This window comes from Plectropomus leopardus, chromosome 11, assembly GCF_008729295.1.
Source record: "Plectropomus leopardus isolate mb chromosome 11, YSFRI_Pleo_2.0, whole genome shotgun sequence".
In the NCBI taxonomy this organism is placed as follows: domain Eukaryota; kingdom Metazoa; phylum Chordata; class Actinopteri; order Perciformes; family Serranidae; genus Plectropomus; species Plectropomus leopardus.
Window position 1 is genome coordinate 21,228,062 of NC_056473.1, and position 18,168 is coordinate 21,246,229.

Below are 18,168 nucleotides of genomic sequence, written 5' to 3' on the forward strand. Positions count from 1 at the left end.
AGAGAAAATAAGTTGGTTAACTTACACTTATAAGTTAACATTTAAGTTATTTAACTTAAAGAGTTACTGCAGGGGTGAGGGTGGCGGCAAATTATTGCTTGATCATTTCATTGAAGTTTTAAGTGTTTTGTTTCACCATATATATACCATAATATTCACATATTATTAGCGAAGATAAACTGGCCCGTTAACAAAACCTGTTTAATTTACATTGCACAACTTTAAGCATAATAATGAGCAAATCGATTTGCTGCACCTTTTTTTTTTTGTTTGTTTGTTTTCTATCGAACGGCACCTTTCCATAACGGTGATGTGAGCGAGTTAGCTAACATTTATGTTATTTTGAAACATATTGACTAATTGGTTGCATTTTTAGTGTTTAGTGTGATTTAGGCAACAATCACTTGGCCTTACTTTCTGTGTGTAAATCTGGACAGATCATCTATATATGTGTCCTAATCATCGTAAAACACCCTGGGGTAAGGGGCTGCACCAACGAGACAAGACAACACAGCTAGCATAGTGTGGTAGGGTTCTCCTTCCAAAGTTTGTCATTCATTAAAGATGTGGATAGTGCCTGGTCATTTTTTAACACCTCTAAACTAGCTTAGCCGATACTAGAAGGCGGAGTTAAAACACAGCAGACCCCTGATTGGTTAAAGAGAATCGTCTCAAGGATTGTCTATTGCGTAACATGAAACATCCTATACAAACCGGCCATTCTTTAAATTGCCACGCTATTGTAAATTGGCTGTTGGGAGAATACTGCCTTGAGGGCTTTCTGCAGTAAAGGGGTTTCTTCGTTAAGGTTAGGGAACTATGATGGTTTGGGTCACTCGACCGAGATTAAAAAAAAAATGGAAGGCCACGAAACTTGGCAGTACACTGCACCTTATAAGTGATGAAGTACAGACGTTCCTCTGCTTGTCGTGCTGAGGGGGCACTATCTACAATGGAAAACTAAATATAGAAAAGCACCTTGTACCAAAAAATGAGTTAAATCAAACCATGCAGTGGAAATGTTGCCTTATGCCAACATGTGGAATGACTTTCACTCCTCTCCCCGTCTGTCTCGTGTTCACTTACTCTGAGGGCAAAGAGGTCAAACACATTTTGAGTCCTTGAGAAGAGAGTAAACATAAACTATTTTCAGTCTGCAGAATCAAGTGTAAGCAAACAGGAAAATAGGTTTGCTTTTATGTCTGAAATCCAAATGAGGTCATGGGGATTTAAAAATAACTGACGACAATAACTTGACCACAGTTCAAGACTCAGCAGGGAGGGACTCAAGTTAGTGAGGACATCCTCCCAGATTTTGGAACAAAACCATGGCAGCAAGGGATTTCTGGAAAACATAATCTTCCATTAATTACTCAAAGAGTTGATAGCTGCCATCTGTGTTTTACAGTGTGAAACCTCACAGAGGGAAGTTTTCTTATATGATCAGATGTCCTTTTTATTTATAAAGGACATCCAGATGACGAATTTCATTTAGAAGCAGGGTGATTAACAGCTGACGAGGAGATCTTCCACATCCCCATAGTCTCTCTGCGGAGACTGATGACGAGTGGTGACAGGGAGCTCCTAAAATCATCTCTGGGTGTGAAAAGGAGACAGGATTGGGGCAGTTGTCACCATGGAAACAGGTTTGGGGAAGACTGTTACTAAGGTAAGATACAAAGTCTTTCTGGCTCAAACTGTCTACATCTGGTCAGCTCTCTGTCACGGATATTTATCACTTTTTAATGACCTGGAAGTTTTATTGTCTTTTTCTGCTTTTTCACTGGACGTTAACAGCGACGTCTGACCCCAGCTGATATTTTGGTTTCAGCTAACTCCCTCACTATTTGATTTGGACCAGACCAACTGGTATTCATTTCACTTGAACAAAGGACCACGTGTTTGATCACACAAATCTACAGTATCCCACCGTGTCTGAGAGAAGTCTGTTATATCCTCCAGTGTCTACATGAGCCTGTTGGTTTTTTTAAAAAAAAAAACTTCATATTTCTCTTGGACACATGGAAATGTAGTTTAATATTGAGAAAACACAGACCATATAATATTTGGAAAGCTATTAAAACTTGACACTTTTGAAACTCCCTCTATACATTTTCTATTATTATACATACACATAAAAAAGGAAGGGAATTGAACATTTAAACCCAAGACTGGGAGCTTTAGAAAACACGATTTCTCTCTCAAAGGGGTCCAGTTGGTATGGACCACCCTGGAATTTGTAAAAGGGGGATGTGGAAGTGTCCCGAGGACTTGAGGGAGAAGGAAATCATTAGAATATGAATAGCCGTCCATCACTGTGTGCCCAGATCCCTGGCCCTTCAAGGTTACTGCATTTAACAGGCTGAAAGGCAGGATTAGCTGTGGAGAGCTGGACTCAACCCTCAAAGTACCACAGACACAAGGGAAAGCTTCAATACAGGCACAGTGTATGGAGAGGAGAGTACAGCATTTTGCTTTACCAATGAGTGTGTGTTATGGTGTTATTGTTAAGTTTAACTCAATGTTCAGTGTATGGTATTGTTTAAAAATGGTGTTTAGTTGGTAAAATATAGTGCAAAGTGGACCAATGCACAAATACAACCCATTTGTGTTATTATGCACTACATTCTTACATTCAGTTTGTATAGTTACTTACCGTCCTCACTGGTGTGTGTCTCTGTCCCTCCCTCGTTTTCTACTTCCTCCAGGGCTCCATGCTCACTGTAGGGGCTCTCACTGTGGGGGACAACCAAAGACTGTGTAAATATATAATTTATATAAAATATGGTGTTGTTATTGTGACATCATTCATTGGTTTTTGGATTCCTGTTTTAAAGCCTTGAGTTTGGCATTTTGGCCATTGCCATCTTGTTTATTTTGTGCCAAAAGTGACCATATTGGGTCCAGAGGTTTGAGCTGTGGAGGAAAAAAGGGTGGATCTGATCATAGACTGTAGTGATGCCTTGCAGCCAACTAGCTACTTAAAGCAGCCATGCCTTTAATTATATATAACTTAAGCCTTAATAAAATGTAAACGGGTGAGTCATCTAAAAATTCACCCCCTGTACAATTACATGTTTATTTCTGTTGTAAAGTTGGGCATTTTAACATGGATGTCTAGGGAAATTGACTCACTTCTGCAGCCAGCCTCAAGTGGCCATTCAAGGAACTGCACTTCCATGCTGGCTTCATTTTTAAGTTACGGTTTTAAATTACAGCTTGGGGACAACATGCAAACTGGCACAGCTTTCGGCAGGATCAGGAGTCAAGGGACTGTTTCAGAATAGAAAAAAAAGCATGAATGTTGTCTTTCACTTTTTTTCTTTTGAGAAATTTAAGTTGTTTGTTTATCTCCTAATTCAGCTTGAAAACATAAGACTTTTGCTTTAACCCCGACAGTCACATTTCATTTCAGTGAATATGACACGGAGGAAGAGAGGTTTTTTTTTTATAATTATTAAGACCAAGAGGAAGTTCAAATAGTGGCCATTATTCTGTGTGAGGCTTAAATCCTCTGTCTGTGGTTGGGCCTCTTTTTCTAAATGGTCTTCTTCTGGCATCATGCTGAGAGCTGGTGGTAATGCCACACACAGATTAACCCTGCCAGGAACTGAGTGACTCCTCCCCATGCTAGCATGTCACCAGCCGCCTCCTCTTCTCCATGAAGGGGAGGCAGCCAAGACAACAAATCTCCCCAGGGCTTCATGTGCGTTGCTGGTGGGGGACACGGTCGTGCTGAGATGGATGGTTAGCTCTGGCCCGGGATAAATCCCTGTCAGCCTGTGGTGACGTAAGGGCATAGAGAAGAAGAAATAGAGACAGATAAAGAGAGGACTAAACAAGTGATAAGCACTGCTTACAGATGTGGAGCTTTCAAACAGCTTCAGGTTTGATCTATTTGACTCCAGTTTGTGCTGCAATTCACCTAATCATCCTTTCCCTGCCGGGTGACCTTTCTTTTTCCTTCTGCCGTGATCAGGGTTATTAAAGTGATTGTTTCAGCCTGTCTCACCTAGAAAAGAGTCCACCATTTAAAGTCAGCAGTGAAACATGCGCTACCTCGTCATGTTCCTTAACCACAGACACATAATTGGTGAGTGTAATTATTCGAATCAACTCCACTGACATACTACTGACACAGCTGCAGCACTGAGAGCACACGCATACCTGCATGTTGAGTGAGTCCCTAATGAAAGAGATTTGGCTGCGTGCCTCTTTCCATTCATGGTAAGAGAAGTAATCCACCGGTGTCTGTCCCACTCTCAAACCTACATGTCGTTTAGGAAATCCTTGCAGCTGCATGAAGTGATCTCATCAGAATGGTTTCCATTTTCCTGTTTTATCGTGAATAACCCACAACTTGACGTTCAGACACCAGCGACAGAGTGGCCAAGCAGCAAGTGTGAGTCTCATAACTCAAACCCATTTTTAACATGAAACTGAACCATGACCTGAAGAATTACTCAATGTATGCTTAATCTATGGATAAGTAATCCATAGCAAATAGGGTTGGGCCATGTCTAGTGAAGTGGATTTTAACAATGTCCACACAGTAACACCAATGAACAAAGGACTGAGTGTTGCTGTGTGTGTGTGTGTGAGTGTGTGTGTTTGAGAGTGTGAGTGACAGAGAGGGAAGGTACAAGGTTGATTTTTGCACTCAATGTTTATGTAAGTAATTCATAACTTCATGCTGTTTTGACACTTTTTGACCTGACTTCTGTATTGATTTTAAAGAAGAAAAAAAATGGAATTACCGCCTCGCCTTTGTGCCACTTATGACAAAACATATTTTGTGAGGTGACCTTGATATTTGACCACCAAATTCTAATCAGCTGATTCTTAAGTCCAAGTTGATGTTTGTACCAAATTTGAAGAAATCCCCCCAAGACGTTTTTGAGATATTGTGTTCACGAGGATGGGACATACCGACGTTTAGACGGACCACCTGAAAATGTAGTGGCTTCCACCACTGCCGTTGCTGGTACGGAGGAATAAAAGAGCTGTCTGCTGAGCAGATGTAAGTGGACACTAATCAGTGATAGCGGAAAACCTTCACAATGGCAGCAACAAACTTGGCCACTAAAACTGTACCACTTTTAAGCGCTACAGCAATGCATTCCCTCTTATTGGTGTTGATGGACAGATGAGGGTTGGACAGTGGGTGGAGGACTGGGTGCTTTTAAATCAGGATGATGGGCTCCAGTGACTGATGGCTGACAGCAGCTAAATGCGTTATCCTCACCAATAGTCTCCTCCAGCCATGCACTTCTCATAGATGGGCCCATCCAGTTCTTTGGCATCAGGAAAGATGATCTCATGGTGGATGATGATGGTCTTGACAATCTCGTTGACATGGGCCTGGCAGGAGACCTGGTCCTGGCTGTCTGGTGTGGGCATGAGTGTGGGGCCGAAGCATATGGCCAGGTTGTACGGGTCCATCATGTTCTCATCACTGTACTGGGACAGGCTTGAGGGAGGAAGGAAAGGAGAGATGGGGACAAGGAGTTAAGGCTGAGTGATAAAGGACACAGCACTGAGGAAAGTATTTCAGCAATGGATTCTCTATTCTCTCATTCACTAAGAATGGCATTTCATAAAAAGGAGGCAATCTTAATCATTTACTGGCTAGTGTCTATTAACTTACTGGTTTAAGAAGGCAAAGAGGTAGCGCATGACGATGAGGACTGATCTGGGAATGGTCAGGAGGATCTTACGGATGTACAGCGCTCTCTCATACAGGTTGTCTATTCCTAGAGCAGAAAAAAAAAAAGATTATTATGTTAATATAGAAAAAAAGAAAAGTATGGTTCAATTAACAAAAAATGCTTTGTTTCAGTCCATTCATGTCTGCTGCATGCCAAATGCAACCCCTCATCTATCTAATCACATATTGATTATCACATCACCACATCCCAGCATATAAATATTTGAGCATATTTAAGCTGAGCCAATTACTTATCAGAATTACTGTGAGTCTCTGGAGGACCAGCAAAAATTAACTAATGCAGTGATATGGAAAATGTGTGTGTATAGAGGCCACGGGAAATGTATCAGCTCCGTGGTGGTGACCTTCACCTCAGTCTGTGTTTGTCCTGCTGACCAGAGAGGCAGAAGAGAAGGAAGTCAGCACTCATCGTTAGCACCTGATGACAAGCACGCTCAGTAGTTTTTCCTTTCCTAAATGAAAACAGCGTCTTTCTAAGACCAATTTATTGCATTATCTATTATGTCACTCTCTTCTTCTGTTATGCAGAATTGAGGACATTACAGATAAAGGAGGAACTTTGTCTCAAACGTATTTAGTACGAGAACATTTTCCTAACTTTAAACAAAAACAAAGCATTAAAATCCTATTGTGCTTTATCAACACGCTCGACTGCCAACCTTTGTGTCTTTCATTACTATCTCATTTGTTCCGCTGTGGCACTTGAAGCAGCCTATTTTATTTGGCTGAGCTGGGGCTCGGCTGGCTGCTAAAAATAGCCTTGTCACCCTCCAGCCACTTTGTGCCATCTGGGATTTGGGCTTCTGGGATACTTGTGATGTATTTCATTTTTCATGAATACCTAACTAGGATTCTGCAAGGTTCCCGAGCACTTCAGAAGCTACTATTCAGAGATCTACTCCAATGCACGCTTACACATCACCTACAAACACACATATGAGAACACCCACGCAAAACATCCCTACTGCAAATTCCAAAATGAAAGAAATCTGTTGCCGCAGTATGCCGCTGTGGTGAGGAAAAAAAACTGTCAACTGTGAGCAGTTAACTGGAAAAGTGATCCTGTAGCTGGTCTGAGCTGCTCCATATGGAATAAGCAGAGGGTTTTTAATATGGAGCCTGCTGGGCATTCAGCCCACACTGCAATCACTGGCATGTTGAGCTGGGGAATGTAAACAGGGAATCCCCATCACTCATCCTGCACAAATGTGTAAAAGTACACCCAAGAAACACACACAGACACACTTCACACACTCGCAAGTACACACAAAAGCCTGCATAAACATAAAAACACACACAAATGGCACGCTCAAAGCTGCACAAGGCATTACAGCACACATTGTGCGCATGTGACTCTGCGCATGTTCAATTGTGCTTCAACAGAGGCTAAGAGACCCCCATGTAATGTCTTAAAAGATCAGAAAAAGCCACACAAAGAGCTGACTGATCTGTAGACTGACTCACTGCAAAATGACAATGTGACTATTCTTATGAGGACTTGAGTGCAGATTCAGTTCTGGATTCAAATGCTGCTCAGTGCTGCGGACATTTAACATTCCACTACAATCTTGTAAGGGTGGCCAGCTCTGTGCCATTTACGACAGATAATATCCTTCTCAGTACTTGACCAAATACCAGAGAGGAGCACAACCACAAAGTGTCAGAGACAAGTCATAGCCACTCTGATTACAAAACGGTAAATTTAACTGTTTCATCTGAGGACTATATTTGATGAAAAATACACACTGTGTGAATGCTGCTAATTATGATAACTAATAAAGTTATTACTATAGATCCTGAAATCATAGTGGAAACTGACAAATAATAATAATGAGACTTGAGCCAGTGCTTCAGTCACATAATAAAACATATCCAGGAAAAGCAATAGCAAAAACTTACAAGTAAACAATTATCAGACATTTTCAATATAAACTAATCTTTACAGCCTCACATTGAATTTTTTGACCACAGTATAATGTAGTCCTGTAGTTGTAGGGTTTTATGCTTTAGGCTGACTATTAAAAGTGCAACATTTTCTTTGTTATAATTTTCTAAATGTTTATACAAAGTTTCCAGCTTTTAAAAAAAAGCCTACATAGCATGCTGCTGACCAGTAAATCAAAACTGCTCTAATGTAGAGGTAATCTGGGAAATAAAACATGATATAAGGGAGAAGAACAATGCAAGTTAAGTGATTTTTTTTTAAAGCATAAACAGTTTCTGTAAATGTATTTTCATATGAGCTGTACAATATAATATTAATTTGACAAACGTAAAAAGTCATGAGGATCTGCATCCCATTTGAGTGAGACTAACTTCCCTCCAAAATTCTTTCAACACCTGAAAGGTTAAACGGAAAACACTGTGTTGTTACGCCCATACAGCAATACAGTCACACGTTATCAAACATGCATTTCCAAGGCATTTGGAGTATAAAGTTTGCATGCATTTATTTCTTGTTAAACAAACATTTATTTATGGTCATGTCTAATTATTATTTTGTGGCCTTGCCTGAAACTGAGCTCAATAAATTATGGTTATGGTAATTATGGTCACCGTCCAAGTGGATCAGTGACACAATGCAGTGGCCAATATTGCTTATCAGGACATCTATGCATGCATAGATGTCCTGATCATGATATCTGGTGATTTAATCAAATATCCACGGACTAGGTGTTGTCTCTAAATAACCAACCGGTTAACAGCCAACTGTTTGATCTACAGACTGAGATTTGTTTTAAGCAGACAGTCTAATGCTGCTACACTGTGACTGTGCTGCAGCAGCCTCCCACACAAACTAATGTTGGCTATCCATCAGTAGAAACTGTCACCAGAATCATTTAGCAATTTACCACACTGACGGTGAATATTTACGTATGTAAGCCTCGGCTCAGCTGCTACCCAGCAGCTTTTTATTATTCTCCAATTTCTCTCCTTTTATGACAGTGTTTTTCTATCCTCCAAAAGGGGGCGTGGCCTTGGCACTCAAGGATGTACTTGATCTGTGTGTATCACTTGATACTGGTGATGTTTGAATGGTCCCACAGCACAGCACTAGTTTTTACATTTGCAGTACAAGGAACATATTTCACATAGACATGTTTTGGGAGTTTGATGCATAACATACTTTAAACAATAGCCAAAATAATGTAAATTTTTTAAACTTTTCCAAGACTGGCAATGCCAAACTATCTGTGGGCCTTTCATAACTTTTCCAGGAATTTCATGACTTTGGAAAACGTGCTCAAAATAAAATAAAACTACAGATACTAAATCAAAATGTGTCTGTTCTTACTGATGCAGGACAGCAGATCATTGAACCTCTCTTTCGGGAAAAGTGGGTTCTCCAGACCACGGAAGTAGAGTTTTAGAACGCCAGCCACCGAGTTGATGTCATGATTGTTCTCCTCGTCCGTCAGGGGGTCGTTTCCTAAGACACAGACAAGCGAGCAGGTCAGTCGGACATCATTATTACTAAAAATGCACAGGATTTTATGTAAAATATACCTAAATAACAATTCAAAGAGTCTGCTGGTTAATTGTGGCCAATATTACAGACATCATGTACCTCTTTCAAATGAGTTCTTGATGTCATTGACTTCCAGCTGGGATCCAGACACACGAAATATTCCTTGATGTTGGAGGCCTGCACAAAGACGAACAAAAACAGAGGGTGAGAAAAAAGGAGAAACAGAGGGTAAAGGACAGACACTCTCAATATGCTCATAAGACCACTCTGATGGTCACAGAGCAAAACTCCCTCAGTCAGCAAATAAAGCCTACTTTATTCATTCCTAAAAGGCACATCCTGTTCGTTAAGCCCCTTCACTTTTCTAATTAAAGATAATTAATGAGTCAGGGAGGCCACAATCAAGCTTTACTAAATTGTCTTCCAGATGGGATTAGGACTTAATAAGGGGAGAGGTCAAGGGTCAGGACGAAGCATGATTAGTCTCTTTTAGATTTGTCCGTCATCAGCTGCTGGATAACTTGCAGTAGACGAGCCTGCAAATCATTACATCTCCCTTCTGTCACATCTTGAATGCTTCAGAGTTTACATTCTTTCAGTGTCTTTTTCAGTCTGGTTTAAAACAGATATTGTAACTCATCACTTGAGTCACGATATGTTTGGGAAACTGGGTGTAAAAAAAGCTGCACCGCTGTAAACAGGATGGAAACTGCATTTTCCCATGACTGAAACCCCAACATGAAAAATTATGCACACACCCAAAACAATTAATGCCTGGAAAGCACTGCAACTTTTAACCTAAGTCAGATAGACACAGAGATGAAGCAGGTTCCAGTTTGTTTATGAGGAGAATTCAACAAAGAAAATATAAATACAGTCATTGAGTTATGATTGCTCAACCGATGTGACAAAATGTCTGTGCGCAAAAAATAACCAACTCACCATACAAATTTATGTAGCGAATACAGCTTTCAACCACACGGGGAATAGCTTGTCCAGAGTCCTTAGAAAGCAAAGTAAACAAAAACACCCAAATGTCAGATCATGTATAATTTGCTGTTTTTATTATACATATAAGAATTAGAGCCCGACAGATACTGGAATTTAGAGAACACTAAACATTGATAATTGAGACTAAAACAACAAATCTAATAATATATTTATATATATTAATATCAATATATATATGAGCCATTTCAGAAAAAAATTACATCACTGGATTATAATTATTGATAGATACTACTTATTCTTGAAAGTTTCATCTGATATATATGTGGGGTAAATTACTTTGAATGCTGCCAAGAAGTTTACTCTGTAACAATATTTCATATTTAATTTTTTGATAATATTCTGTATTAATAATATGAATCTGTAAAGTAGCTAGAAATTAAAGTTATCAAATAAATGTAGTAGAGTAAAAAGTACACTATTTCTCTCTGAACTGTAGCAGAGGTATAAAATAACATTAATTACACATTATTTACTTCCCACCACTGCATAAAAAAATATAGTAATTCTGTGATAAAGAAATGTCAAAATAAAGATACAAGGTAGGAAATTAGTTCTACAATAAACTTGTTTAACAAACATAAACAAGACCAGTAAATATAAGACTATGTAGTTCAAATTTATCTTTATTTAAATAATTATAAATAGAGACATGCGAAACTAAACTTAATGTAAGTGTGCAGCATCAAGTGTAGATAATATTATGATATTATATAATTAGTACAGCAGTTTATTTCTTTGCAATTCCTTTTTGTTTATTTGAAAACATACAGGTCAATATCCTTGTATCTAATGAATAGACCAATGATGTCGGCCTGCTGACGTGTCGGTCGAGCTCTAACAGAAACTAGTTAACGTGATGTTAGATGTATATAAGCATGCACACCCAGTGTTAGTGTAGTTGGTGTACATACAAAGTGAAGGTTACCTGTTTGAGATCTTACTGAGACCGACTGAACCAACTTTCATGCTATTTGACTAATCATGCCCAGTCTCCTGTAATAACTCATGAAATATCAGAAAATATACAAAAATCACTGAAAATCTACAGTGACAAGCATAAACAAACCTGTTGTCAACACATTTCAATTGGCCTCCGGTGTTGCTAAATATACTTTGTGTCTTGTTATGCTGGCAATCAAGAGCACCCTGTGTTTAAATTAAGGAGAGCTTATCTAAAGGGCCACACACTCAATATGGAGCTCGGGGCAGAAGTGGTGAGATGAGAGAAGCAGCACCATCTCCTTCAGAGAAAACACATTCCTCTCACGTACTTAGATGTGGACTGCACTCTTGTTCTGCTCTCGGTGCCAGCTGCTCCTGCGGCTCAGTGCTGGACAGGGACTCAGTACATGCTTTTAATGATACAGTGGAGCTGTTTACAGCGCTCAGGGGTATACGCACGGACCAAACACGGCAGCCATGCCAAAATCGACTATCTATTGTTGGAGTGGAGCCGTAAGGGTTGAGGCAACAGTCTGATGCAGCAGCATTATGTAATATTATCTATTTGGATATGTGAGACTGGGGATGACTGCTTTGTATCACATAAATTCAATACCAATTTTGAAGCAGGGAAGTGCTTCGTGCCGGGAAACACAATTGAAACCAAAGATACAATTTGCCGAAACATCTCTGTTTAAGGCGAAAACCATTGATTCAGTGTGTCTCAGTCTTCTCACAGAAGTTAGGTAACGAACACAAGACACAGACAAACACATTTCCCTGTAAGGACAGGACAGATTAAGGAAATGAGCGCAGGCAAGCAGCATGGGCCCCCCAAGATGCCTCAAGGTGTCTACCTGATGTCGAGTGTGTGAGTTCCGTCGTCCACGGCTACAGAGAAGTGTCGCAGAGAAACAGAAAGAGAGAGAAAAAAGCAAGACCCAGATTAAGACCACAGCAGCTGCCCACCAAAGCTTTCACTAAGAGCGCACCCTCATTCCAATCTGTGCTAGTATCAACAGGAAACAATGGGAAGTGGACAGGACCGGCCACCGGTGAGAGGCAGTGAAGAGGCCGAGGAGGGAGGCAGCACACCTTATCAGTCAGGCATCCGCTCCCTGACCGCCATTTATCCTGCTGTTTTCACTGGCCTTTGCTCTCGCTCTGGAGGAGGAGGAGGAGGGAATATCTCTGCCAGAGCGGCTCAGTGATGCCAGGTCAGCAGTGTGTCAGGGGAGCTGACTGAGACAAACACTTATCCCTCCAACTGTCATTCCTCTCCTCCTTCAGCCCTCCAAATCTATCAGAGCCGCCCATACATCCCAGACGCAGACCGCCAGAGCTCACTGACTCATGTGGAAGGTTTCCAGAATCCAACAGCTATGTTGTTGTTTGTTTTTTGTTGGTAAGAGATAAATCAAAGCTGAAATGCTTTTGGGGGAACCCACCGAAATGGCCAGAAAGCCAGAGCAAGACAGAAAATAGATAGGAGGAGGAGCAATGTCAAGCGGGCAGACTGGTAATCAGTACCTTGATAAATGACTCCAAATTGCCATTAAATAACCTAACATTAAAAACAGAGCGGGGTCTAGCCCGCCGGGTGCCGGTGTGGGTTTTGAATGGCCCGTTGGGATGTCTAGAATACAAAGAATGCATTAGAAGAAGTAAACAGTGCAGTTTTCTTTTTAGAGTGGTTTATCTTTTCTCCAATAACCTTCATGTCCTTCAAAGACTTTAACTGAAGTTGAGGCTGACTAATCTTTAAAACCCTTCGACTCAAGATGATGGACAGGTGAATGAGGGTATTTTCAGACACTGCTGAAACCCGTGAATGAACTTGTTCTTTTATAATCCCGACTTTTCTTTCTACATGAGATATCAGAGGCCAGTGAAATATCAGACCCGCTGGGAGCATCATATGTGTCAGCATCCACCTCATGACAGACCCTGCAGGGGTTTGCCTCGCCTTGCCTTGTCTCTGTGTGTGTGTGTGTGTGATTTGGCTTCCTGCGACCTGTGTGACTGAGATTAAAAGAGTCCAGGACTTTAGTCCTTTCTCCATCATAGTGACAAAATTATTCTGCAAGAAAAGCCTTAAGGCGTTTTAAATATCTGATCGTGCATACACAAGAAATGAAGTATTTGCAATTTGAATTAAGCTGTTATTAGGCAAAACCACCCCTGAACTTTCTTTACTGACATTTTACACTCGTGTTAATCTCTTCAAGAGCAGGACTGCAACCATAGACTGTATAAAAGAACGGACACAGCTACTGTGAAATCACCCGTTGGTTTGAGGACTGCAGTATCCAAGAGCCTGAGTTTGGCATTTCAGCCATCGTCATCTTGTTTTTTTGGAGCAAGAATTGAGCAAATTCAGACAAGAGGTTGGAGCTGTGGAGGAGGGAGGAGTGGATCTGATTTACAGACTGTAGTGACGCCTCACAGACAGCCTGTCAATTATGAGGCCCCGCCCTTAAATATGCATAACTTTGTGCCTCAGTAAAATGTAAACGGGTGAGTTGTATAAACATGCATCAATAAACTTGTCACAGATGTTGAAGTTTTTATACCAGGCTTTTAACATGTTTATTTCTGCTGTTCATCAAAAGTGGCCATATGATGAACTGCAGTTTTTGGCCCTTCTGCATCGGTGGTTAGCGGTTGGCTCCAACTAAAAATTGTTTTCATTATCACTTGTTCTTCCAGTAATTTTCTCAATAGACTTTTTAGCGTATAAAATGTGGGACAAACTGTAAAATTGTCATCACAGACCTCAAGGTCCAAATCCAAAAGATATTCAGATTACAAGAATATAAAACAAAGAAATGTAAAAATTGTGACAATTAGGAAGTTAAAGGTAGGGATTATTTTCGATTTTTGCTTAAAAAACGAACTTAATGATGAACTCATTTATGAAAGGAGTTGCTGATCGGCCAGTCACTTCTGTGGATCTGTAGCTGTTAAGTTTACTCTGCTCATAAAAAGCTTCGAAATAAGAGTGAATTATGCAGCGCAACATGATCTGTTTTCAAAGATGCAAAAGTTAGACTGAAGTTTCAACTGACCCATCTGGTCCTCTTCACTCTTCATTTATTGTTCTTTAAAACTGAATAAAACATTTAAATTTCATGCAAATTGTTTCTCCTCTCCTCTCTTTTCATCCTTTCTTAGGTTGATCCTTCTCCACTTTACCCAGTTTGGATTCTCTCTACGGCACTGTCTGGAAAAGCAAGTACAGTAACGCCTCCAAAACATGGAGGCTGGCACATCTGTCGAACTATGAACTCCTCTGCTTTCATGGTCACAGAGGACTTCACATAAGAATACCCTGAGGCAAACTGTCCTAGCCTTGATGACCTGCAACACGTCACCAATGTTTCTGTCACTGCTGAAAGAAAAGAGGACTGGATGTGTGTCTTGAATATACACAGGTCCTGAAGTGTGTGTGTGTGTGTGTGTGTGTGTGTGTGTGTGTGTGTGTGTGCGCTTTACCTTGTGGTCATGTAGTCAGCTCTGTGGCCTGCGGGTGAAGAGAGAAAAGAGAAGAGATGTGAGAGGAAGTTAGAAGTGTGGACATGCCAGGACCTGTCTCTGAGGTCCCTGCGGTGCATTTTGCATAGGGCTAGTGAAGCATTTGAAGCCTGCCATCTGCCGCAACCACTGGCCTCTTGAGCGGCACAAACAAAACCTGTACACACATCTACGCATACAAACACACATAAAAAAGCTCATAGCTCATAGCATACACAGAGACTAAAAAAGGCAACAATTTTGCTGCATTACAATTATGGCACAAACATCCACCAGGAACAGTTTACAACTGACGTAGTGCACAGACACAATAATCATTATAGAAATACACAGAGATACAAGTTTGGACAGGCGGAGTAAGATTAAGCAGAAAATAGCTTCCAAATGGTTTTGGAGAACAAGAGTAGTTTCGTGTGTGTGGCCATCTGTTCCCGTGAACAGGATCTGACCTGTCTGTGTGACTCATACTGTACTCCAGCTCATTGACTACATTATGACTAAGGAGCGTGTGGGAGAAGCAGGAGGCTCCTCTCTTCCTCGTTAGCACACGGCTCTATTACTCCATTATTAGGTGAACAGTCTAACTGAGACCACCAGGACAGCTGGTTACAACAATGACTGACACTCGATGGTAAATTAGCTGAGGCCTCAAGGAGATACCACCAATGTAGACCAAGGAGAGACCGTTGTAATGACCGCCACCCCTCTAATACAAGGCAGTCCATTAACTTGGGAGTAAATCAATCACTAAGACGGATAATACAAGTTCACAATCCCCCTCAGCTCTGGCTCGCCTGGCTAAGACCCAGATTACCATCTAGGAGCTCTGAGTAGTGGGAAAAGCAGGCAAAAATTTGGAAATTTGCCACAGAAAAGGGATGAAGTTGCTTGAGCAAGACTTCACAAAACAAAAAAGACAAAATTCAATAACTAATCATTAGCTATGTTCGCTGTTTGGACACTGATTAGCACTAATACACCCTCATTTTGGCTGAAAGAAGGCGATACACAAAGTAATGAAATGTAATGGTTACATCCCTTGTTTAAGGCAGGAATTGTTATGCTGCTTCGCAAATCTGTATACAAGGTAGAATCGCAAAATGAGGGGACAGTGTTGTTTTGACTTCAAGTCGGTAACAGAGGTAGTTACAGTGCCAATTTGGCAATTGTGTATAAAGGACAGCCGTCAGGACAGGACCATGGGTGGGAAAGGTATCACATTTTTGTGTTATGTATGTCACCCACCACAGGAAAATTAAAAAACGGCATGCAGTAGTTAGCGGCCAACTCAAAAAAGAAGAAAAGCAACCTAAAATGTCCACAGTTAGAAAACCAATGATGTCCCATACTCCTTACTGTCCAAGCAGAAGATGAGATCATCCGCCATATAACAGGGACAGTAAATGATTGTTATTTACACATTAATGCCATTGTTATTGCTCAGAAAAGGCTGTCAATGCATGTTATATGTCATGCTATATATAAAGAAGGGACTTTGTGGTGGCCCTATAGTGCAATCTTAAGCCGCTTTTTCACAGAGATCGTGCAATCGGGTCACAACAAAGTCCCCCCTTCATGCCGCTCCAGCGTTTACACAGAACTTAACGATGGCAGCATCATGCCGCTCCTGTGTGTGATTATACACTGTGTCACAGGATCTCACAATCAGAGGAGGCATGATGGGCATGACGTTTAACACATGAGCGTCCACCTCTAGCATGACAAATAATAAATGCGTCAGCAGCACTTTCTAAACAATAACAAAGGCATACCATCTAAATCACAATCATTTACCATCTCTGTTATATGGCAGCTGATCTCGTCCCCCGCGGAACGTAAGGAGCTCCTGAATCTCATTGTTTTCCCAGTTTGCAGACGTTTACGGCTACTGTTCTTCTCCTTTGTATTACTGCTATGCTAACAGCTGCTTTTTAAATCTCCCGCGGTGCATCACACACATAAACACACCCTTGAAACATCACAGCCATGGTCATTTCTTTCAGGCTTTCAGACGGACCTCCATTCCTGGCTCAGAGGACAGAAAACTCTGTCCCTCCTTTCCGCTGTCAGACATTATATACAGAACGCCAAGGCGGTATAATAGTGTGGTATTCCCGCCTTGAACAGGCAGTGTGAATGTAGCTTCTGTGTGAAAAGATTAATATACCCTCATATTGGCTGGAAGAAGGCAACGCACAAACTGCTGAAAGTGGATTTGACATTGAGAAGTACAGTGGGAGCTATTAGGGTATAAAAATAAAGGGACTGTGACTGTACCTTCACCAAGGCTCCTCTTCAGCAAGTCATGTTTGGCCTGCAGTTTGGAGATGAGATTACTGCCCTCCAGAAACTCACGGAATTTCTGTGGAGAATTGAGAGTAATTACACGGCGGCCCGGAGTGCCAGCCAGAGCACCCGCTCTTAAGACAGCAATCTACGATAAGAAAGCCAAGGGCAAAGGACACGCTGAGAGTCTTTTTAAAGCCTTTATCAGAGCATGTCCATCTTCAGACTGGAACACGATAGCAGTTAGCCTCACAAAATGGAAATATTTTGGGAGTGCTACCCCTTTGCAAGCTGATCAAAAGTTTCAAAGAGGCTTGAAGATTCATACTTTAATGTCCGATAGAAGTTACATGCACAGATTAAGCTTTTTAAAGTCCAGATAAAAGCTCTGAGTTCATATTCTCAGATTCATTTTGGAGCAGATATTAGGCAGAAAATGTAATCAGACAAGAAAAATCCAGCACTTTTCTTCTTTTGAAACATCTAAGATAGAAAGCAAACCAAGTCCTCAAAGAGAGATTTATTTCTGTTTTCATACAGAAATAAAAGAGGCCTCTGAAGTCTTTTCCCTTTGTATTTGCTTATTCTTCTCTGAAGCCACACATCTCCACTCACCATAAAGTAGAACTGCTCTGTCTCCTGCTGGTTGGCCCTCCTCTTGGCAATGCTGGGTTTGCTTAGGTACGTCTCCGACACAGTGGACTTGACTGACTCTGTGGATCGGCTGTGGTGGAAACACTCAGACACGTCATAGTCTTCAATGGTCACCATGTCCTGGATGGTGGTCAGGGTGGCCTCCGACGTCTTTTTGATCTGAAGCGATGAAGAGAAGGTGAGGAAGAGTTGAAGAGTTGTGAAAACAAGCCATCTTAAAAGCTTTATGTCATCTCTTCACTATCACGATGTTACCATCACGGCATATCTAGCGTCTTGTATCATCGCACTCCCTTAAAACCTCTCTCGCTATCCCATGACACTCTGAAAAATTCAGGTGTTTTCAGACAAGACGCAAGTTTCAAAGAATCCACCAGCCCCTGAGCACCATTCCCAGCCAAGGCAATCAATTTGCATGCACTCAGAGGGGCCAGAGGTGAACAGTGTCTGCTGGAGATGGTACATTCAGTCGCAGGCTTTTAAGGTTCATTTCCATAACCGCCTCTTCACTGTCAACAATAGTGCTTCTGCTGAAGCTTATAAA

At 41.1% G+C, this 18,168-nt stretch overlaps 1 protein-coding gene across 6 annotated transcripts in view; it reads right to left on the reverse strand.

Annotated features, from left to right (window-relative positions):
* srgap1a (SLIT-ROBO Rho GTPase activating protein 1a) overlaps positions 1–18,168 on the reverse strand; it is a 96,774-nt gene that overhangs the window by 12,558 nt on the left and 66,048 nt on the right. For 4 of the 6 annotated variants that reach the window (XM_042495663.1, XM_042495662.1, XM_042495668.1 and 1 more), the window contains exons 9-18: positions 17,586–17,783; positions 16,962–17,046; positions 14,646–14,673; positions 12,681–12,786; positions 10,140–10,200; positions 9,297–9,374; positions 9,024–9,158; positions 5,648–5,753; positions 5,246–5,470; positions 2,657–2,736 (exon numbers count right to left, since the gene is read on the reverse strand). In XM_042495663.1, the coding sequence (XP_042351597.1) occupies positions 2,657–2,736; positions 5,246–5,470; positions 5,648–5,753; positions 9,024–9,158; positions 9,297–9,374; positions 10,140–10,200; positions 12,681–12,786; positions 14,646–14,673; positions 16,962–17,046; positions 17,586–17,783 (1,102 nt within the window). Of the gene's footprint in view, positions 1–2,656; positions 2,737–5,245; positions 5,471–5,647; positions 5,754–9,023; positions 9,159–9,296; positions 9,375–10,139; positions 10,201–12,007; positions 12,042–12,680; positions 12,787–14,645; positions 14,674–16,961; positions 17,047–17,585; positions 17,784–18,168 lie in introns of all 6 variants that reach the window. The other 2 variants (XM_042495666.1, XM_042495664.1) reach the window with 1 other exon arrangement.